This window comes from Nilaparvata lugens, chromosome 7 (genome assembly GCF_014356525.2).
Source record: "Nilaparvata lugens isolate BPH chromosome 7, ASM1435652v1, whole genome shotgun sequence".
Taxonomy (NCBI): Eukaryota; Metazoa; Arthropoda; class Insecta; order Hemiptera; family Delphacidae; genus Nilaparvata; species Nilaparvata lugens.
In genome coordinates, this window is record NC_052510.1 from 64,932,779 (window position 1) to 64,958,264 (window position 25,486).

Below are 25,486 nucleotides of genomic sequence, written 5' to 3' on the forward strand. Positions count from 1 at the left end.
TTTCTTTAATAGCTATTGGCAGTTTATTGAAAATTTTTGGTTCTAAATATGTGGTTGACCTCTGAGCAGCTGATGTTGTGATCCTGGGAATTGCCAAGTTCATGTTCCTTCTGCGTGTTCCTTGCGGGTGATTCAAATTGATGAAGAGTTGTGGGTGAATGTTAGAAGTCTGTGACTGTAAATCTGTCTTATGTGAAAAATCAATAATGATGACAATAACTCATATCCTATTTTTCAGAAAAGATTGTAGACTAACTGAACAGAGATTTATATTTCTGCAAACAATAACAAAACAACAAAACTACTCTATTCAGAAGCAGTATAAAATTTGTAGATGTGAAAATCAATAATGAGTACAATAAGTTAAGTTATATGCCAAATACCACTTTTGTACTTCCGAGAAAATATTCTAGACTAACCAAACAAAGATTTATATTTCTGCAAACAATAACAAACAAACATTACTCTATTCAGAAGCAGTATAAAATTTGTAAATGTAAAAATCAATAAAATGATTACAATAAATCAAGTTTTATACCACTTTTGTATTCTCGAGAAAAGATTCTAGACCAACCAAACAAAGATTTATATTTCTGCAAACAATAACAAACAAACAAACACTACTCTATTCAGAAGCACTATAAAATTTGTAAATGTAAAAATCAATAAAATGTTTACAATAAATCAAGTTTTATACCACTTTTGTATTCTCGAGAAAAGATTCTAGACCAACCAAACAAAGATTCATATTTCTGCAAACAATAACTGACAAACTTAACTACTCTACTCAGAGGCCTAACAATTGAATGTACCACTGTTTGCAAACTCTCCCACAGCCATTGTTAACGCCCAATTAACTTTTAATCTGAGATCAGTGCCCGCTTAAACGTTGGTTATGATTTGTCTGGGGGAAAATCTTTGCTTTATTAACTTTTCCTGTGACCTTGGCTGTCCTTGCCGCTTTCATCTCCTAATGTCAGCACGGGTTAAATAGGAAGCATTGATATGATATCGATAAGGAATACTGACAGATTCTAGTGAAACTCACTATAGTGAGGTCCACGTTATAATGGCAGTGTTTGATTAGCAATGGTATTGCTATCCTTGTCTATCATCCAACAACAGCGGATAGCGCTATCTCTTTCTCGCTTTGCTCTGTTGCCAGATCAACTTTTAACAATGTATAATTAATAATTGATTAACAAGATATTTAATCTTAATTATGAAATTATTGAAAGATATAATTTCTTGCTTAATAAAATATAATTGTTTATTTTAAACGAAAATGAACAATTAATAATTGTATAATAATGTAGAATTAATAATTAATTAACAAAATATTTCATATTAATTATGAAAATCCATTATGACATTTTTGAAAAATATAATTTCTTGCTTAGTTAAATATAATTGATCATTTTAACGAGATGAAACAGTTAATATTACTTCAATAAACCTGTATCAGCTACCGTCTATAGAACGCATCGACAAGACAGAGGGGACAACGTTGTTCTCCTATCTTTCTCCACTGCCATTATAACGTGGACCTCACTATAGAATAATAATTTCTCACGCTTTGCTGTATATTGTCTCAAGAGAAGGATAGAAGATAGGATATCCTTTTTCCTCTGTGATATTATTGTCCAGTTTGAGGATTTTAGTTCAGTTCTGTTCTGTCTTTAGTTGTGGAAAGGTTGTGCTGAAAGTAGTGTCATAGTATGCAGTGAGATTCATGTTAATCTGTCAGTATTTCTTGTTTGTAATATTAGTGTTTCTCGTTCAATAAATGCTGACAAGGTGAAGTGTCACATAGATGTACAGGTGGAAGCGAAAACGGCGTAAATACAGCACAAATTTGAGGCGATCTACAAGTGTGGGTCGGATGACACCTTTACGGTATCATGTAGGTGTATTTCTATTTGAGAAAGTTGTTGCTAATTTTTCAAAAATAGTCTATTATATTTATGGATAACTTATCTACAAATGTGGGTCGGATGTCACCTTTACGGTATCATGTAGGTGTATCATTATTTATTATATTTATTTGAACAGTCACAAACACGATATTTGGAAAGAGAAACAGGCAATTGCCTAAAACTTCTTCAATTCCTTGATTTTGGCCATAAATAGTCCAAAGTGAGGTTAAGTTTAAAATTTCTGTTTTCACAAAGATTAACACTCAAGAGAATACGCATTCGAGATATGACTGATGAATTTTGAATTTCGAAGGGTTGATAAGAGCCGGAAATAACACTAAACAATCCAAAAGTTTCAATAATATTGAGATAAACTTGAAAATTTTGAGCAGAAAAATTAAAACTACTATCACTGCAACTATCAGCTGATTTTTGAGTATCTTGCCTGAATATTTAATTATTAATGTTATGTTATAATATGTATATTATTAATGAATATTTAGAATATTATTAATGTAAATCTATTTGAGAAAGTTGTAGCATTTTTTTTTAAAAATAGTCTACTATAACTTATGGATGTTAGAATTACTTATTAAATAAAATACCATCAGAGATTGATAAACTCTTTTCATTTTATTCTCTGATAAACTCTTTCTTGTATTTTTATTGACAATGGTATAATTGGGTACAACCGAAACGGTCTTATTAAGTTTCAATAAAATCTGTGGTATTTGACAATTTCTTGGTCTTTTTATTCAATATCAACTTCTTAACTACACAAAAAGTATTAGAATTTCCTTGACAGTGGCATGTGTGTGATACTATTAAGCCATGTTTACACCAGAGTTGTCAATAAAATGTTGTTCAAAAATAATTTCCTTCAAAAAAGTTCACAATTTTTTCTGTAGAGAACAAGTTATAATGTTCCAGTAGTTTTTGAGAGATTGGCAACGAATTGCCTAAATTTGTTGATATCTCACTTGAAAAATCTGGTGTAAACTTCGCTTTAGAATTTTACATTGATCATAATTTTTTTCAGTTATTCTGTTTTTCAATTATGCTAGAACTATTAATCAAATTTTCATATTGATACAGCTCCAAGGGTTCTAATATTGAAAAATCTGGTGTAAACTTGGCTTTAGAATTGAATTTATCATTAATTTTTCTCAGGTATTCTATTTTCCAATTATGGTAGAATTATTAGTTAAATTTCCATATTGATACAGCTCCAAAGGGTTCTAATATTAAGCTGTCCAATAAGAGAGATAATTGATTCGGGCTCATGTTTTTACAGAAAAATATTGAAAAGATACTTTTGAATAACATATATTGGATTGATCATAGCAGAGATGAACTAAATCTAAAAGATGAACTATAGATTTTATTTCTCTATGATCATAGGTAGCATTAGGGTAGGGATGATATAGCTAGATTTTATTGACTCAAAATAGACTTGAAAACTTATAATATAAACAAAGATACCTCTATGTTTGAACTTCTCAAAAGTTTGTATTTTCTTTTCTCATGCTATTTCAATTCAAACATTTAATCAACTGTATCGAAAGAATGTGTTATCACAAATAATAAATCATTCACTGGATGTATATTGATTTATTGATAATGTTCATCGATTAATTTTGATAATGGGTTTTGTATTGTCAATTTTCAGAAATTGTCAATTCTATTGTTCCATGCAGCTTTTTCCTGGGACGATTTTTGGGATGAGAAATCGTTGAAGGTTTGTCATAAGAAATTGATTTTTATAAGTGTTTTTGTTTTTCAGCATGGTTTCGATGGATTTTCTTTTAGAAGATTAGAATAATATTTCATGTTTTTTCAATTACAATTTTTGTTATTTCCAAGTCACGTATGGTAGGTGTGACTTGATATTATTCTTCACTGCCTATTATTTTTGCCTAATTTATTTATTTACTACCGTATTCAATTTGTTTATGATAGATGTGATTTGGCATTCACTGCCTATTTGTCGCCTAATTTATGTTTTTGTGTATATATTTTTCGGTTTTCCATTTACTGTATAATTTTATAATGTTTCTGTTGCTGCTGAATGATGTATATTGTGTTTCCATTTCTTAATACATACTAGTGTTCATCCACTGCTAGCTAAAACTCATTGTTAATCATTTTTATTATCCTATGGTTTTTTGATCATTCATTATATTTTTGCTTAGCTCAAGACACAATATTTTTGTGATACTTTAAACTCTAATAATTGAATCGTGTAACAATTGAATTTCCTTTGCCTCTTTAGTAAACTAGAGTTGGATGTAAATACCTCTGAATCCGCTGCCAAATGTTTGTACTTTTGATTTTTTTCACAAACAAATAACATTGAATTGATAGTTTTATTATGAGTTTTTCATGTTCATCTCATGTGTGGTGCATGAATTTTCCCATTTTCACGTTAGTAGCCTGTTCCATAGATATTTATATGTAATGTAATTAGGTATAGTCCCTGTGTCATGATAGTCCCTCACATTAGACATGAGATGAGTAGTACACAGAGAATTAAGTAATAATTTAGTTCAAATTATTAAATTCAAACAGGATTTCCTGTTCCTCCAATAACAACAAACTTATTAGTTCAGCTGAAGATGTGGTAGGTTTTACCATGAAACCTGGTTCTGAATTATAAATTGATTTTCGAATAAATAAAAGTGGTATTGACAATATCAAAGTCTTATTCTTTCAATTATGGAAAAATACCACAACATCTCATACCATACAATCAAATCATAATAATTTAGTGTAAGAGCTTATATTGAGATTGAAGGACTTTTGAATTTCTATGAATCAAGCCTCAAAATTCTTTGGACGTCCAATCATATTTCCAATATTGAAACTGGAATTCTCTGTAATTTAAAATTGTTATACTTCAGGATCTTTGTAATATTTCAAGATAATTCATTCAATATTACCGACCACCAATGAACAATTGAACTATTGGTTTGCCAATCTCATTTTCTATCGCATTTCATGATTATGTGTGTGTGTGTATTTCATTGATGTAAATATGATAGAAACATTCAATAGTATTAATTTTTATCAATGAACAATTGAACAATAATTAATTTGTTAATTTCATGTTTAGAACAGTGAATGTATAATACTGATATTATCAACTTGTGAATTAAATAAGTTAGGTACCTTAATTCTTAGTAGATGAGACTTGCATTCTTTCTTCTGGTAATAGCCTCGGAATCCTACTGTACCCTAGATCAATGAGCGATTTTCTCTCATTGTGGGAATCCAAGGCAATGAAAAATCTGTTACTTTACAAAATATAATGTTATTTAATATAGAAAATTACTGCAGAATTTGAGCAAAATTACTACCGTAGTTTCGAGCATATTTTACTGTTAAATAATAATAACTTTTGACATTTGAAAATGGCATGAGTGCTCAAAAAACTTGTCGTGTTTATATAAAAATATAAAAAATAGTTCTAGTGCTAGCTACTAGGCGTAGATATAGGTACTAGCAATTCTCTATAATAATTCAACATACAAGCTGCCTTTTCAAAAAATTTTAACCATGATTTTAATAATTGACTTCAGATACTGTTTCTGGTGAGGTATAGTAATATTTATCCATAATGGAACACTGGAATATTGTCTTAAATTCCTTATATTTCTAAACAAAAATCCGGTGTTCCATACTGGAATATTGTCTCAAATTCCTCATATTTATAGACAAATTTCCAGTGTTCCATACTGGAATATTGTCTTAAATTCCTCATATTCATCAGCTGTGCTAATAGTGAAGTGTTGTGTTTCTTTTCTGGCTCAAAATTTTGCAAAATTACTCAACAAATTCCAATCTGCAGAGATTTGAGTGAAATATTTTTGTTTTTAATCAGTTTTTAAATATCAAAATTCAAAATTTTTAGTTTAGTCTTTAGTTTTGAAGTGGAAATTGGACTTTTTGAAGTGAAAGTAAAATTTTAACCTTATTCTTTTTTGAAACTTATTTGTTAAAATTTGGGAGAAAACAGTTTTGGGCTATGCCTGTTGTCTTCTCTCAATCATATTATATTTATTATAATTATGATCTGTAATGACAATGGAATAAATAAAGAATAAAGAATAAAGAATAAAGAATAAAGAATAACGAATATTTGTAGACAAAACTGCAGTGTTCCATACTGGAATATTGTCTTAATTTCCTTATATTTCTAAACAAAATTCCGGTGTTCCATACTCGAATATTGTCATAAATTCCTCATATTTCTAGACAAAATCCCATTGTTCCATTTATTTCATAATTTCTATTAATATAGTTGAATAATATTTTCAAATTTCCTTCCTCAGATCGGCGATGCCCTATTCGTGGAACTACCCCGGGTACGGCTCGACGGGGGTGCCAAGGCCTTCAGACAGCGCTGGGGCTACGAGGGGGGCAATGCCCCTGCTGCGCCCCCCCTAATGGAGGAGGATGAGGGCAATGAGGAGGCAGAGGAGGAGGGGGAGACCGTGTCGCTCAGGGAGGAGGTTTTTCTGCCATCGTCGCCATTAGGTGAGGAGAATTGAAAATTAAGAATAGATTGTAGATTAAAAATTTAGTGTAGAATAGATTAAGATTTATTTCTCATAGGCCAGGTTTCACAAAAAATTAATCTATTTAATACAATACTTTCAATCAATTTTTACAATAGATCAAAAATTTATTTCTTTAGGCCCTGTTGCACAAAGTCCTGTCAAGTTTTAATCATGATAAGTTTTTTTTTTGAAAAGAAGGATTCTCTGATTGGTTCTCGTGGCATCTAATTGAGATTAGGAGTTAACAGATTTTTGTGCAACCTGGTGTAAGTCTTTCAAGGTTAACAAGAATATTAGGTTTGATTATAAATCTGAGGTACCGTTAAATACTGTAACTTGGATTAATGTCTCTGATTTAATACGGGTATTGATTTGGAGAATGTTATATTGTACAATAAGATCATTTAATTAAAAAAATACAGTTCTCTGGCTTTTTTTTGAGTATATTATTTCTAGTATTTTTTTAGTATATCATTATTATTATGATTATATATTATTATATTATTTTTTCTAGTATATTATTTCTAGTATTTCTATTATTTTTTTCAAGAATATTATTTCTAGTATTATTTTTAAAAACTTTTCATTGATACAATATCATCATCATTAAACCAATTAAAAGTACCTAAAAATTTTAAATTATGATGACAGTTTGGCAGAAAACTTGATCAAGTGAGTTGAGTTTGGACTAGGGCAGTTTGTTGACTTGGATTATACTGGTATTTTCTAGTTCATCCTAGCCATCAAATAAAAAATCATTATATTTCATTTGTTCTATTCGATCAATCCTATGGGGTGTGTGTTCTATATTGGTCGATAATCCAGGGTGATTTTGGAATATGGCAGTTGATTAATACTGATGTTCCACTCCCAATCATTTTCGAAATCAATTCATTATTTTTCACTTCAAGTTCTTCTTCTCCAACTCCTCATGATTCTTCATCTTCATTCGATGCTCAATGTAATAGAATTATACATAACTTATTTCTATGTTATCATGGATTACCGGTATGTATTGGGTTATGATGAAATAAGTCACTTATTACAAGCATACATCATGGCACTTTGTTTCCAATTTTATCGTTTTATGAATGAGATTTGAATACCGTTCTCTTATTCTGTAGAGCAGCATTAAAAATTGATTTTAGAATAAGTGTGACAAAGAATAAATTTGTGTAATAATTCGCTTTCCATTTGGATTTTCATTAATTATAGATCAAGTTTACTACAGATAATACTATTTCAAAATTCATATTTTCTTCTTGAAACTTAAATGGTTTAAAACTGTGTAACTTATATAAACAATAATTAATTGAATTGAATCTATAATATTCTGTTCTAGATAATAATATTGTAGTACGGTAACTAATTTGATGCTACTCCATTCAAAACAGCTTAATTCTCCCGCAAACCCCAATTCATAGAGCAAAGATTTATATTTATATATATATGTGTAAGGAAGCATTTATTGAATGAGAAGCATCCATGTTATTTTCATGAAATACTGATGAAGGTTTGAAGTAAGGTAAATCTCATGCACCAATATTCAAGGACAGAGCGTTTACTAAGCATATAATGAAGTTCAGGGACGCCCAGGTCCTAGAACCGTGAATAACAGTTGTGAGTTTCAAGGACGAGGTGGCCGAGTGGTTAAGGCGTTGGACTGCTAATCCAATGTGCTCTGCACGCGTGGGTTCGAATCCCATCCTCGTCGGATTTTTTTGTCGTGATAATTCAACCTTTTTAACGTCATATTATAGTTATATTCACGTTATAAATCAGTATTTGATTAATATTGGTTTGTACATTCTCGTTGGAATTTTTTGTCAAGACATTTTCACTTTTTAATTTTCACGTTTTAAAATCAGCATTTGGTTAGCCATTCTTGCCTATCATTGATTGATCTATTGATCTTTTTAAACTCCAATCTGAAAAATCTCATAAACTTTGATTTTCTATTCGTGTCTGACATTAGACAAAGCAGATAGATCTATTCATTCTTTTTCAACTCCAAACTGCCAAATTTCAAATTCAATTTATTTGCCATAAATTTACAAGTAATGAATAATTTATAGATTTTTACTTGAGATTTGAACCAGTGAACAAAGATGACATGCTTTTTCAAATCTATTATCGATATCTATATTATAAAAAATCTATTTAGTACTGTATTGAATTTTTCAATTAGCCTACGGACGCATTTATTTCTGGAAGAGTATTGACGGTTTTTTTTGTTTTTATGATGCTTTCATACGTATAGAAAACATATTATCATACTGTATACATTTATTTATTATTTATTATCTTTATTTTCACCGAAAGCACTGTGCCTGACCTTCTAAAGATGATAAAGAAGATAATTTTGAATAAAATTTAGAATTTAGAAATAGGCAGAACACATCTAGAAAATACCTGAGTCTTATACTAATTCATGCAGGTGAACGGGCTAGAGTCAAGAAATCAATTAATCTTGCCATGCCTGATTTAATAGGTTTATACTATAGAATAACACTACAATTTGAATAATTGAAAAATACAAACAGCTTCAATAAACATTGGCAACTAAAAGCGAACAACAGAAACAACAATTTCATGTTACTTTGTTGACATTTCTTCATTGATTTGGGGGCGCATTACTATCCTTCGTTTAGATAGCAATACGTCACAAAACCAAACAATATCAGTCATAAAATAACAAATTAATTTCATCATGAAATTACTCAAGAAAGAAAAGCCCGTTTGAACCCAAATTTCGTCGATAGTAACCCATATAACCCATTTCATAATAATTTGAATCCCCACTTTTGATGACATTCTCGAATGAACCTTCGTTCACTACACTGCACTTCGTGGTCTGTATGCTTTATCGTCGGGGTTACATTACCTAGATTGAAAATTTAGTGTAGAATAGATTAAGATTATTCTCATAGGCCAGGTTTCACAAAAAATAATCTTCTAATACAAATACTTTCAATCAATTTTAAATAGATCAAAATTTATTTCTTTAGGCCCTGTTGCACAAAGTCCTGTCAAGTTTAATCAAGATACGTTTTTTTTCTTGAAAAGAAGGATTCTCTGATTGGTTCTCGGCATCTAATTGAGATTAGTAGTTAACAGACTTTGTGCAACCTGGTGTAAGTCTATCAAGGTTGACAAGAATATTAGGTTTAATTATAAATTTAAGATACCGTTGAATACTGTAACTGGATTAATTGTCTCTGATTTAATATTGATTTTGGAGAATGTTTTATTGGTACAATAAGTCATTAAATTTAAAAAAATACAGTCTCTGGAGTTTTTTTTGTTAACAAGAATATCATTCCTAGTATTGATTTTGAAGAGCGTTTTATTGATACAGTATCATCATTATTAAACCAATTAAAAGTACGGTACCTAAAATATTTGAAATTATGATGACAGTTTGGCAGAAAACTTGATCAAGTGAGTTGAGTTTGGACTAGGGCAGTTTGTTGACTGGATTATACTGGTATTTTCTAGTTATCCTAGCCATCAAATAAAAAATTCATTTTATTTCATTCTGTTCTAATCATCAATCCTATGGGGTGTGGTTCTGTATTGGTCGATAATCCAGGGTTGATTTTGGATTAGGGCAGTTGATTAATACTGATGTTCCACTCCCAATTATTTTTTAAAATCAATTCATTATTCTTCACTTCAAGTTCTTCTTTTCCAACTCCTCATGATTTTTCATCTTCATTCGATGCTCAATGTAATAGAATTATACATTAACTTATTTCTATGTTATCATGGATTACCGGTATGTATTGGGTTATGATGAAATAAGTCACTTATTACAAGCACATCATGGAATTTTGTTTTCCTATTTTATCAATTTATGAATATTCAATGAGATTTGAATAGGTACCGTTCTCTTATTCTGTAGAGCAGCAAAAATTGATTTTAGAATAATAAGTGTGACAAAGAATAAATTTGTAATAATTCGCTTTCCATTGGATTTTCATTAATTATAGATCAAGTTTACTACAGATAATACTATTTCAAAATTCATATTTTCTTCTAGAAACTTATATGGTTTAAAACTGTGTATATAAACAATAATTAATTGAATTGAATATATAATATTCTGTTCTAGATAATAATATTGTAGTACGGTAACTAATTTGATGCTACTCCATTCAAAACAGCAAACTCCACTTCATAGAGCAAAGATTCATATTATATAATATGTGTAAGGAAGCATTTATTGAATGAGAACATCCATGTTATTTTAATGAAATACTGATGAAGGTTTGAAGTAAATCTCATGCACCAATATTCAAGGACAGAGCGTTTACTAAGCTTATAATGAAGTTCAGGGACGCCCAGCTCCTAGAACCGTGAATAACGATTGTGAGTTTCAAGGACGAGGTGGCCGAGTGGTTAAGGCGTTGGACTGCTAATCCCATGTGCTCTGCACGCGTGGGTTCGAATCCATCCTCGTCGGATTTTTTTGTTACAATAATTTCACTTATTGAATCCTAATTTTATCTCGATGTAACGTTTTTAGCTAATCGTTTATAGGCTATGAAGAATAATATTAACAATGATGAACTATTATGAATATGTTCAACGAGCTACAAGAATATTATCATAGACAAGAAATGTAGCTTATGCTTATCCTTTATCTATGATATTATTCATCTCAACTCAATTACAGAAATTATTGTAATTTCATAAAACATATTTTCCAGGTGGATAGAATCTTTTATTTTAAGGTATAAATTGATCATTAGTGACAAGATTCAGCATTCAATATCAAATCAGATATACCTGGACGACTTGAATGACAGGAACATTAACCACTATACCTATATACAGAAGGCAGTCGAAAAAGAAACTTGGCAATAATGCCGTTCTATATCTTTTCCACTGACGTATAATGTAAATCTCACTATAGTATAATCAGAGAGGAATAAAACATATTGCATTCTTTTCTTTGGAAAATAGTTCCGTAACAGTTTTTTTTCTTTTTAATTAGAATAAGTTACAGTTGTATTCTTTTCTCTATAGTATAATGTACCGTATTGTTGGAGTTTTGATTAGTTGATGTATTCTACCTCACTGACTCGACATTCGAAATATTGTCAATCTGAGTATTGTAACCCATTCTTGTTAAAGTTTATCACGAGAATTTCATATTTTATTGTAGTTTACTTATATGATGAAAATTATCGTACTGACTTCAAATAATAATTGTCAATCTGGTAATGATTGCAATTCTTATCGGATTTGAATCAGCTCATTGAAACGCGTTAATCAAATATTGTATAGTTCCTGATGTATGGAGATACGGTACCTAAATGACTTGAATTTATTTCAATGGAATTGGAAAATGTATTACAAACTTTAAGAGATAAATCATAATACTGTATTATTGTTCAATTCCAATATTATTTGGATCAAAGGACCATTGGTTCCTGTTTAATCTGAAACGTTTCGACTGATACCTGTTATCTTGATAATTGTGGATAGTTATTTTCACTGGCTATCTGACTACTGGTAATTATCAGAGATTTGTCTAAGTAAAGCTTGAAAAATTAGGTAAAATTGTATTGTTTTCTTTATATTTAAAATTTTATTGTCTTGCAAAAATCAATTTTGTCAAGTTCATTTCTTATTCATACAATTAATGTGTATTACATGTATTATAATGAGAAGGAACATTTCTAGTTCTAAATATTTTATCTTTTGAATCCAAACTGAAAATTGAAATGACTTACATTATCAATTGATGAACTTACTTTAGATAAAGGTTTTTGTTTTTTAGGATTGACAGTGGTTTATAATATTTCTCAATTGATCAAATTCTTATACTTATAACAATCGTAACAATAAATTGAGATGGATCATGAATAAATTGAAAATCTATAATCTTGAAAAACTACTTGAGATATCATAGATTGAAATCTTATATCTCTCCGTATTTTAAATTGCTTCACAATATTCCAAATATATTATGTCTGTAGAATGATTCTGTATTGGAGTACAGGTTTGATACTATATTGTCATACTACTATCACACTAAATTGTAACAGTTGTTGTCAATGAATAATAAATAATTTATTGGTCAATTCCTATCAACAAAAATAGTTCGCCACTCTACCGAGTACGTCGGTACTGAATTAGCCGTGACGGAGAGTTCAGTACATTTGACGTGGTTGAGAGTTTCGCCGCTAGATGGCATGAGCTGTGCTGCTGAGATTTTCCATCCCAACTCTAGCCTTCTATTCTTGCTTTTGCGGACTTGTCTTATCTTGTAGATCGTCTTTTGCGAAGCGGCATTTTTGCATGAAACTGAAACATAAATATTTCTATTATAGCTTGATTTTACTTTTATTCATCCTTGCAAATTATCGCTGTTATAGAGAAAGTATGAAAGCATCATGATTATTATATTCAGCCTACTACTTTTTATAATAGAAACTAATTAACTATATTTCGAACATAAAATCAATTGCATATTATATACCTTTACTTAGAATAGCTCTTCCATGCTTCAATCAATACTTTTAATAATTATTCTTTTCTTCATTCTTGCAGGTGAGTTTTACTTAAATATTGATCAATTCAAAATCATTACCTTCATTCAAAATCAACTATTTTGTTGGTGAGTAAATAAATTTAAATTATATAATATTCTTCCATATATATTTTTATATATTATATAAGTTACCTATTAAACTTCTTGAACTGCGTCAATCAAAAACATTATTGATAATCAATTGTAAGCTACTGTTCCAAAACTGTCTTATTAAAACAACGTGTACCGTACCAGTATCATCTATTGTATTGTGGTTTTTCATTTTATGTATATTTTAATTGCTAAAACATTTTTCTTACCGATGATTACATTTACATTGAATGAAATATATTCTTTGAACTATATCCAGTATTCTAAATACAGCTTGAACTAATAAAAAATACTAACTGGTAATGAAGGACGTATAATTGCATCTAAATCAACAGGTGTGACAGTGAAACCTTCTTTTCTAAGTAAATAAAACTCTTTGTATAGATCAGAAAGTATGTATTTATTTTTTGTAATGTAGACACATATATAAAGTTTCATTTCAATTAGTTTTGAATTTCAAATCAGGTAGATGACATCCCCCATTCTCCATACACTGAGTAAACGATTTCATGACTCCTGCCAGCATTGCAGGCGTTGTTAGCAATTCTTCCCTGATATTGGTTTTCAAATCTTGTAGGGTCCTTGGACGGTTCAAAAAACAAGAGATTTCAAATATCCCTTGGAAAAAAATCACAAGGATTCAAAAATAAGTCTCAGCGGCAAATGCACGCTTCTCATTGTTCCAATGCATGATGGCGAATGAACATGTCAGGAAGAAAACTTTATGATCTGACCTTTCTAACGAGATCAAATTTGCTCTACTATGACATCAGCTGACTGAATGGCGTTCACTCTAAAAAATTGGTGTGGTACACTCACACAATTTCCTTGCCTCATTTGAAACTACGATCAGACTTTTGTATAGTGTATATATATAATTGTTTTCAGAGTACTTTTTCCTTGTGCAAATTGTGAAATTCGATTATTTTTTTTAGTCGTTTTTTTTTAAACTCGTCAAAACAGCTGTTCTACAGATGAAATATCTCGACTATGTGTTCTTTTTATGAACTGCTCTACCTACCTACCTCATGCACGAGAAGGAGGTTACAAAGTCCATTCTCAAGGATGGGTGGGCCCCCCATTAGTTTCCCAGAAAGGAGACTCATGCCAGTTAATAGAGCTGATAAATAACTATACAGAGTATGAATTTGAAAAAAATCGGTCAAGTTATTTTGAGAAAATCGTGAAAAACATGTTTTTTTAGTAATTATCCGCCATTTTCTCAAGTATATTACGGAGCTCCTGCAATTTTCTCAGGATGAGGGACTCATGTCAGTTGATAGGGCTTATAAATAGCTATCCATGGTATGAATTTAAAGAAAAACGTTAGAGCCGTTTTCGAGAAAACCCTGAATAACATGGTTTATTAGTGATTATCCGCCATTTTCACAAGAATATTATGGAGCTCCTGCAATTTTCCCAGAAATGAGACTCATGTCAGTTGATAGGGCTTATTTAGCTATCCATGGTATAAATTTGAAGAAAATCGTTAGAGCCGTTTTCAAGAAAGCGTGAAAAACATGGTTTTTTAGTAATTATCCGCCATTTTTCCGCCATTTTGAATTCAATTTTATTGAATTTCTTATTGTCAGATCCTCATGGTATAAGGACCTTAAGTTTAAATTCAAGTCAATCGGTTGATTAGGAATGGAGCTATCGTGTTCACAGACATACACACATACACCAAACACCACACACACACACCAACACACACACCACACACCACACACACCACACACACACACACACACCACACACAACACACACACACACACACACACAACACACACCCACACAACACACACACACCACACACCACACACACACACCCCCACACACACACACACACCACACACACACACACACACACACCACACCCCCACACACCACGCACACCACACACCACACACACACACACACACACACACACCACACACACCACACACACACACACACACACAACACATACAGCACACACACCACACACACACACACACACACACCATACACACACATACACACACACACCACCACACACACACACCCACACCACACACACGCGCACACAACCACACACACCAACACACACACACACACACACACACCACACACACACAACACACCACAGACCAACACCCAAAAATCATGTTTTGGACTCAGGGGACCTTGAAACGTATAGAAATTTAGAAATTGGGGTACCTTAATTTTTCCGGAAAGCAATACTCCCTTACCTATGGTAATAGGGCAGGAAAGTAAAAAGAAAGTTTTGCTGCCGCACTCTGTTATATTGAGACGAAGGATATCCATTTCTATATAGGCCTATTTTCCTGTGTATCTTTTCTCATAGATGATCACTTTTGAATGAAAATATACTTAGAACCAAATCCAGTACTCCAAATACATATCAAACAAATAAAATAAAACCCCTGGTAATATAGGGCGTATAATTGCATAAATATGTTCTACACACTACAATCCTCATGGGAAAATTGAATTAATATTTTCCACTGTCCCAACCACAGGGCGTTATCTGTTTGAGAGGAAGTGGCTGCTATGGGTGTATACAAACCAGATTGAGTCATAAACTATTACGAAATCACTTCAAACTGACAGGAATCTCAATAAAAAACTATCGAAGCTTCCCATTTATTCCCGATCTGACTGAGTAGAGAACTTCCTCTGTAATCTATCTATTCTGAACTCCACTTGAAAGAGATTTGCAACTGATCACTTTTTAGTTTGTGTTTTGCTTTCAGTTGTGTTGAGCTTTTAGTCTGTGTTTTGGTTTCGCGATATTAACTTCCGGCAGAGAAAACTTATACGATTGTTTTATTTCTTTGCTTTAGGGTCGCCATCTTGGTTTTTATTGAAATGTTGTTGAATCTTTGTTTTCGAGTTTATAGATGATGATGATTGGAGAAAGGAGTTGGTTTTTGATAGATGTTAGGGAGAAAAGTGAAAGTTTTGTGTGATATTAATAGGAACGACCTGGGGTGTTTGAATTTGTGTGAAAAGTGTCATAATAATATTAATTTATTATTTAAAGATGATGGTTTCTTGATCCATTCTGAGCTTCTATGTATTAACACACTTTTTCTATGTATGTAACACACGACATGCAGTCAAATATCAAGTAAATAATTAAAAACTGATCAAATATTCAACCTGTTGAAAATTGATCGCTAGACGGTCGAAAGTGCTTCAACAGTAAGTAGAAGTTTTCAATTATTTACTTAATATTTGACTACATGTCGTGTTTAAATACATAGAAAAAAGTGTATTTATTTACTATACAAATGACACTAATGTAATAACATTTGTAGATAAAATAATAAGGTGGTCCTTGTGCTATTTTTCTTCCAAATTTATAGGTGACAAAGTCCAAGATAAGGTTAGAATTCCACGTCTACGATTTTGATAAAATTCTAGTCCAAAATGAACATGAAAACTGTAAAATTTTGAATTTAGGTGGCTCATATTAAATTTTAATAGTTATTCATAGCAAACTATTGGTTGAGATTAGTTGAAGCTTTTACTTATTTCAGAAACGAGGAAGTTGAATAATTAATATTTATCAAAGAAGAATTGTTGAAGTGGATGGTTTGAATAGTAGTTTCACAAATTACTAGCAAGCAATTTAAAAATTCAAGTGTGCTAAAACAGCTGATCAAATAACTTTTCATTATTTGTCTTTATATTAAAGAATCAAACATTTCTAAATATAGAAGTTATCGTTTAATTAAGGTGAATGGTGCTGTGAATTCTTTCAAAGTGTCAAATAGTTGTGATGATAAATGGAAAAGGAATATTCTCTAAGGTGCATTTTCGTTTGTGCGTAAACTCCCGCAGTCGACGACGTCAAGCATTGTTGACATTCATATGACGACGGCATTTACCGCACAAACGAAAACCAGCTTAAGACGTATTCCATTATGTGACTAGTGCTAGTCTAAGGGTGTGTACACACCGGTTAGTCAAAACAAGACACGTTTAGTCACAATACTTCACATAGTTGCTTATGACGCAACACACACTGATTAGTCATTGCAATTAGACATATCTTCATGAGCAACTCTGTGAAGTATTGTGACTAAATGTGTCTTGTCTTGACTAACTGGTGTGTGCCTAGCCTAATGATAATGACCTTGATTTAAATATTATTATGACATGGCAATCAAATCGATAGTTAATAATATTGAGTTCCTTGATCAAACTTTCAAAATTGCTAATATTGACCAAGTTTGTGAAGGGTGTTTTGGCATTTGAATGTATGCTGACTATGGAAAATTTGAGGGTTTGAACCAGTGATTGTTAACCCTACTATACTTGAATTGATTATTTCAATCTTCTGGTGGAAATATCGAATTCTACCAAAATATTGATGGTAAATTTTCTCTTCAACCTTGTCTTCATCTCTTTCTATTCATCAAAAATGTATTGTTGATGGCTTCAAAAAGGACTTCATCCATAAATTTTCCTTTGGAGGTGTCTGATCGTTTTAGAAGTCAGTTTGAAGTGTCTCTTCCGTAAAAATCTTGTACAAAAATTAACTTAGCCCTTGTAGAAGTAATCTTTACCTCTATAAACAGACATGGAGACAAAATTCGATTTTATTATTCTGACCAACGCACCAACGTTTTCTTTTTCTTCTTCTTCTTCTTCTTCTTCTTCTTCTTCTTCTTCTTCTTCTTCTTCTTCTTCTCCATATTCTTCCTCGTCTTCTTCTTTCATAGAAATATGATTTATGTGGCCTCCATTCATGGTTTCAAACTCAGCCGGTGTCTCCTCTTTCCGCTAGATGTACTGATGTGTCTGTTTTTGGTCTCCTCCATTCATCCTTCTCTTGTTTTTCTTCTCCATTTTATTTTTTCTGTTCTCTTCTCTAAATTGTGCACTTTGCATTCTCAATTATGACATTTTGTAAGGCTTGCCGACGCATTGCTAACATAACGCCTGCAATGCTGGCAGGAGTCATGAAATCGGTTTACTCAGTGTATGGAGAATGGGGGATGTCATCTACCTGATATGATATTCAAAAACTAATGAATTGAAAATTTATATATGTGTCTACATTACAAAAAATAAATACAAACTTTCTTATCCATATAAAGAATTTTATTCTCATTTAAAAATGAAGTTTCACTACCACACTTTGTAAATAGTTGATTCAGATGCAATTATACGTCCTTCATTACCAGTAGTTTTATTTTATTAGTTTAAGCTGTATTTAGAATACTGGATATAGTTCAAGAATATATTTCATTCAATTGTAAATGTAATCATCAGTGAGAAAGATGTTTTAGCAATTAAAATACATAGAAATGAAAAACCACAATACAATAGATGATACTGGTACGGTACACGTTGTTTCAATACACCGTTTGGAACTGTAGCTTCCAATTGATTATCAATAATGTTGTTTAATAGATGCAGTTCAAGGAAGTGATTAGGTAACTTATATGATATGATATAAAATATATAAATTTAAAATTATTTTACTCCCCAACAGAAATTGTTGATTTTGAATGAAGGTAATGATTTGGATTGATCAATAGTCTAAGTAGAACTCACCTGCAAGAATGAAGAAAAAAATAATTATAAAAAGTATTGTATTGAAGCATGGAAGAGTATTCTAAAGTAAAGTTATATAATATTCAATTAAATTTATGTTCTAATATAGTAATTAGTTTCATATTATTAAAAAGCTAGTAGGCTGAATATAAATAATCATGATGATTATTATTTATATTCAGCTACTAGCTTTTTAATAATATGAAACTAATTAACTATATTTAGAACATAAATTTAATTGAATATTATATAACTTTACTTTAGAATGCTCTTCCATGCTTCAATACAATACTTTTTAATAATTATTTTTTCTTCATTCTTGCAGGTGAGTTCTACTTAGACTATTGATCAATCAAAATCATTACCTTCATCAAAACAACAATTTCTGTTGGTGAGTAAATAAATTTTAATTTATAATATTTTATATCATATATATAAGTTACCTAATCAACTTCCTTGAACTGCATCTATTAAAAAACATTATTGATAATCAATTGGAAGTACAGTTCCAAAAAGTGTATTGAAACAACGTGTACCGTACCAGTATCATCTATTGTATTGTGGTTTTTCATTTCTATGTATATTTAATTGCTAAAACATCTTTTCTCACTGATGATTACATTTACAATTGAATGAAATATATTCTTGAACTATATCCAGTATTCTAAATACAGCTTAAACTAATAAAATAAAACTACTGGTAATGAAGGACGTATAATTGCATCTGAATCAACTATTATACAAAGTGTGGTAGTGAAACTTCATTTTTTAAATGAGAATAAAATTCTTTATATGGATAAGAAAGTTTGTATTTATTTTTTGTAATGTAGACACATATATAAATTTTCAATTCAATTAGTTTTGAATATCATATCAGGTAGATGACATCCCCCATTCTCCATACACTGAGTAAACCGATTTCATGACTCCTGCCAGCATTGCAGGCGTTATGTTAGCAATAATTTCCTCCCTGAAATTGGTTTTCAAATCTTGTAGGGTCCTTGGACGGTTCTAATAAACAAGAGATTTCAAATATCCCCTTGGAAAAAAATCACAAGGGTTCAAAAATAAGTTAGTCTCAACGGCAAATGCACGCTACTCATTGTTCCAATGCATGATGATGAATGGAAACTTTATGATCTGACCTCTCTAACGAGACCAAATTTGCTTTACTATGACATCAGCTGACTGTATGGCGTTCACTTTAAAAATCTGGTGTGGCGCACTCACACAACTTTCCTTGCCATTATGAAAATTGATCCCCTGACTAGTGTTACTAGTGGCTAGTGTTCTCGCGCATCTGAAGTCTACTATTCAAAGATATGAGACAGCTGGTGATAGGACAATAACGCTGGAGACACACGAGGTCTGCTATCTCTTCGTAGTGAATGATTTAATAGAACCAACACTTGCCAACAGTTTGCAATTTAATAATCACATTTTCTCGAACTGCGAGCTTATTTTCAATTTTTGGTGAAAATGTTACAAGACATTAATTGTAGAGATTTTCATGCTCAATCTTTTCCACTTGAAATTTGTTGTTCAAATTGTATATGAAGGCTGATAATAAATTATTGAGAATCTAAAATTAAACTTTGCATTGATGGGGCGGAGCTCCTGAAATTTTTACAGATATGAGACTTGTGGCAGTTGATAGAGCTCATTAATGACTATTTCAGTTATGAATTCAATCAAAATCGTTGGAGCCATTTTCGAGAAAATCACGAAAAAACCCTGTTTTTTGACAACATTTTCGCCATTTTAGCCGCCATCTTGAATTGCATTTGATCGAAATTGTTCGTGTCGGATCCTATAGTGAAAGGACCTTAAGTTCCAAATTTCAAGTCATTCCGTTAATTGTGAGGTGAGATATCGTGTACACAGACGCACATACACTCATACACACACACACACACACATACAGACCAATACCCAAAAACCACTTTTTCGGACTCAGGGGACCTTGAAACGTATGGAAATTTAGAAATTGGGGTACCTTAATTTTTTCGGAAGCAATACTTTCCTTACCTATGGTAACAGGGCAAGGAAAGTAAAAAAGAAAGTTTTGCTGCCGCACTCTGTATATATTGAAGGCGAAGGATTTCCATTTTTATGTAGGCCTATTTTCCTGTATATCTTTTCTCATAGATGATTACATTTGAATGAAATATATACTCTGAACCAAATCCAGTACTCCAAATACATCTCAAACAAATAAAATAAAACCCCTGGTAATATAGGGCGTATAATTGTATATTATGTTCTACACACTACAATCCTCATGGGAAAATTGAATTATTATTTTCTACTGTCACAACCACAGGGCGTTATCTGTTTGAGAGGAAGTGGCTGCTATGGGTGTATACAACCAGATTGAGTCATAACTATTACGAAAATCACTTCAAACTGACAGGAATCTCCATAAAAACTACCGAATCTTCCCATTCTAGTCAATGCTGACTGAGTAGAGTCGATCTCTATATGGATAAATGTAGTGTGTTTCACTGATAACTGTCAGTATTCTTCATAGATAACTCCTAAGCTTCACATTGAACTGATACTGACCGCCGTCTGTGATAGGGAACTTCCTCTGTAATCTATCTATTCTGAACTCCACTTGAAAGAGATTTGCAACTGATCACTTTTTAGTTTGTGTTTTGCTTTCAGTGTGTGGTAGCTTTTAGTCTGTGTTTTGGTTTCGCGATATTACTTCCGGCAGAGAAAACTTATACGATGTTTTTTTTCTTTGCTTTAGGGTCGGCCATCTTGGTTTTTATTGAAATGTTGTTGAATCTTTGTTTTCGAGTTTATAGATGATGATGATTGGAGAAAGGAGTTGGGTTTTTGATAGATGTTAGGGAGAAAAGTGAAAGTTTTGTGTGGATATTAATAGGAACGACCTGGGGTGTTTGAATTTGTGTGAAAAGTGTCATAATAATATTATTTATTTAAAGATGATGGTTTCTTGATCCATCTGAGCTTCTATGTATTAACACACTTTTTCTATGTATGTAACACGGACATGCAGTCAAATATCAAGTAAATAATTAAAAACTGATCAAATATTCAACACTGTTGAAAATTGATCGCTAGACGGTCGAAAGTGCTTCAGACAGTAAGTAGAAGTTTTCAATTATTTACTTAATATTTGACTACATGTCGTGTTTAAATACATAGAAAAAAGTGTATTTATTTACTATACAAATGACACTAATGTAATAACATTTGTAGATAAAATAATAAGGTGGTCCTTGTGCTATTTTTCTTCCAAATTTATAGGTGACAAGTCCAAGATAAGGTTAGAATTCCACGTCTACAATTTTGATAAAATTTTAGTCCAAAATGAACATGAAAACTGTAAATTTTGAATTTAGGTGGCTCATATTAAATTTTAATAGTTATTCATAGCAAACTATTGGTTGAGATTAGTTGAAGCTTTTACTTATTTCAGAAACGAGGAAGTTGGAATAATTAATATTTATCAAAGAAGATTGTTGAAGTTGATGGTTTGAATAGTAGGTTTCACAAATTAACTAGCAAGCAATTTAAAAATTCAAGTGTGCTAAAACAGCTGATCAAATAACTTTTCATTATTTGTCTTTATTATTAAAGAATCAAACATTTCTAAATATAGAAGTTATCGTTTAATTAAGGTGAAATGGTGCTGTGAATTCTTTCAAAGTGTCAAATAGTTGTGATGATAAATGGAAAAGGAATATCTCTAAGGTGCATTTTCGTTTGTGCGTAAACTCCCGCAGTCGACGACGTCAAGCATTGTTGACATTCATATGACGACGGCATTTACCGCACAAACGAAACCCAGCTTAAGACGTATTCCATTATGTGACTAGTGCTAGTCTAAGGGTTGTACACACCGGTTAGTCAGACAAGACACGTTTAGTCACAATACTTCACATAGTTGCTTATGACGCAACACACACTGATTAGTCATTGCAATTAGACATGTCTTCATGAGCAACCTGTGAAGTATTGTGACTAAATGTGTCTTGTCTTGACTAACTGGTGTGTGCCTAGCCTAATGATAATGACCTTGATTTAAATATTATTATGACATGGCAATCAAATCGATAGTTAATAATATTGAGTCCCTTGATCAAACTTTCAAAATTGCTAATATTGACCAAGTTTGTGAAGGGTGTTTTGGCATTTGAATGTATGCTGACTATGGAAAATTTGAGGGTTTGAACTAGTGATTGTTAACCCTACTATACTTGAATTGATTATTCAATCTTCTGGTGGAAATATCGAATTCTACCAAATATTGATGGTAAATTTTCTCTTCAACCTTGTCTTCATCTTTCTATTCATCAAAAATGTATTGTTGATGGCTTCAAAAAGGACTTCATCCATAAATTTTCCTTTGGAGGTGTCTGATCGTTTTAGAAGTCAGTTTGAAGTGTCTCTTCCGTACAAATCTTGTACAAAAATTAACTTAGCCCTGTAGAAGTAATCTTTACCTCATAAACAGACATGGAGACAAATTCGATTTATTATTCTGACCAACGCACCAACGTTTTCTTTTTCTTCTTCTTCTTCTTCTTCTTCTTCTTCTTCTTCTTCTTCTTCTCTTCTTCTTCTCCATATTCTTCCTCGTCTTCTTCTTTCTAGAAATATGATTTATGTGGCCTCCATTCATGGTTTCAAACTCAGCCGGTGTCTCCTCTTTCCGCTAGATGTACTGATGTGTCTGTTTTTGGTCTCCTCCATTCATCCTTCTCTGGTTTTTCTTCTCCATTTTATTTTTTCTGTTCTTCTTCTCTAAGATTGTGCACTTTGCATTCTCAATTATGACATTTTGTAAGGCTTGCCGACGCATCCATTTATGTTTGTGAAGCTATTTATTCACCTCTGCCACGGACGGACGTCTTTATTTTACAAAGTTCAGATGCTTTACTAGAGCTTAGTGCTGTTTGAAACTTACAGAGCATTAAACTGAGACTATAAGATCTCGGTTTCAACAGAGATTTTGTCTGGTTTTAGAGATTCTTGCTCGAATATTCTATTCCTTCTCCTCAATTATGTAGAATGTTTAGCAAGAATTTAGGTTGAAAATGGGGTTTCAGTTTCAACGATTCAACAGAAATATTGTCTTCAAGTCGTATTCGAATTTCATGCTCGAATATTCTGTCTCTTGATTTCAAATATGCAATGTGTAGAGTTCAGGATGAATCTAGATTAGAAATAACCCGAGGATCATGAAAGAGGAGCTATAGAGTCTTCCATGCCTTCAATTCAAGTTCCAATAAATCAGTTTCGTTTCCTATCTTCGTGTTGTCTTTGGTATTGGATGGCTAGTACCTTACATACAATGAAATTTCATTTTCAATGAGGTAGCACTATTAATTGGTGTATCATACTAATACATTAATATATATTGTCAAATACAAGAAATATTTTTACAAATAAAAATAATCATTAAATTTCAATAGTTTTTGGCGTGACTGGAAAAAGAAGCCATGAGCTCCAGCCACGAGTTCTAAAAATAAGAAATACATTTTTGAATCTAAAGCTGCGTACACATATACGCGCTTCCAACCCGCACCGAGCACGCTCCGCCCTCGTACCACCCTCGTACCGCCCTCGTTCCTCCATCGAACCACAGTCGCTCCGCCCACGTACACATCATGAACGTTACGGAAGATGTTAGATCTTCTCGCGTTCCCCGGTCGAACCACTGTTGCTCCCCGGTCGATCATCAATCGATCTGCTGGAGTGACGTTCGGTTGCGGAGCAGAGCGACAGTCTGTACGCACCTTAATAACAGCAGTACAAATGATACAATTCTTTTAATGGATGATGAATTTTATCAATAATCCAAGTACCTGATAAACAAAATATAAATGCAGAGAAAAAGTGTCGAGTTTTAATCATTTCTGGTTGTTTTCATTCTATTCGATTCTTGTTTCCAATTTATCATTTTGTCAATAATAAAGATGCGTGCTTTTATTTCATACAAAAAAAACTGTACTATACAGTTTTCGTATTTATTTCACTTCATGTAAGTTATAACAAACTTGAATCAAACATATGATTTTATGAGACTTTCTTGTAATCGTGAAGTCCAAACCCAAGAATAGCCTACCATAGTGAGGTCCACGTTATAATGGTAACGGTTACATGGTAACGGTAATTTTATTTATTTATTTATTTATTAAAAGATACAATCATTCTCAACTATGAATGATTGGGGAAGGAACAACAGGCTTAAAGCCCAAACTGTCCTTTCCCAAATTAGATAGAAATTGTCCAATCCAAAAATAGGTTATGTTTACCTGCTTGTATCTATGTCTATGAATAAATGAAATGGATGGAATGGATGGAAGGAATGAATGGAATGAAATGAAATGGAATGAAATGGAATTGGATAATTTCATAGCTGCCAAAAAAGTGTACTGAGAAGGGATGTAAGATATCGCTTATCAGATAGAAGAAAAACAATTCATAGTTAGCAATATAAAATGGGTATAGAAGTTAGCAGTATAAAATACAATAGCATTGTAAGCAGTTTAAAACTGTATAAAATGGGATCAGGGAAAACTTTTATACTTCTATAAGATTGGTTTTTTCTATGGTGGATGTAAGATACTAAGCTTCAGTGGAATATACTAGTATTCTATTTAAATTTTACTTTGAGTAGAACTTCTTTTGAAAAATCGGTATTCATCTTATTTGGATAGATCTTCATTCCTGGCTCGTCTAGTTCCATAGAGTGGAAAGTACAAATTTTGAAACTTTTATTATATTATACTGGTTATCTTTGTTATCTG

At 31.8% G+C, this 25,486-nt stretch overlaps 1 protein-coding gene and 2 non-coding genes across 3 annotated transcripts; all 3 read left to right on the forward strand.

Moving 5' to 3' along the window:
* Positions 1-1,562: 1,562 nt before the first annotated feature.
* LOC120352269 lies at positions 1,563-25,146 on the forward strand. Its single transcript, XM_039432040.1, has 5 exons — positions 1,563-1,903; positions 6,248-6,452; positions 8,871-8,876; positions 22,921-22,924; positions 25,113-25,146. The coding sequence occupies exons 1-5, from the start codon at positions 1,814-1,816 to the stop codon at positions 25,144-25,146; spliced, it is 339 nt and encodes a 112-aa protein (XP_039287974.1). The 5' UTR covers positions 1,563-1,813.
* Positions 8,108-8,189, forward strand: Trnas-gcu. The gene has a single exon. It is a non-coding gene; the product is annotated as a tRNA-Ser (tRNA).
* Positions 10,859-10,939, forward strand: Trnas-gcu. The gene has a single exon. It is a non-coding gene; the product is annotated as a tRNA-Ser (tRNA).
* Positions 25,147-25,486: the final 340 nt, after the last annotated feature.

Bases quoted from the DNA above. Each gene is read 5' to 3' on its own strand.
- LOC120352269 (XM_039432040.1), top strand. From the start codon at position 1,814: ATGTACAGGTGGAAGCGAAAACGGCGTAAATACAGCACAAATTTGAGG. The intron at 1,904-6,247 runs GTAGGTGTATTT...TTCCTTCCTCAG, and splicing joins TGACACCTTTACGGTATCAT to ATCGGCGATGCCCTATTCGT.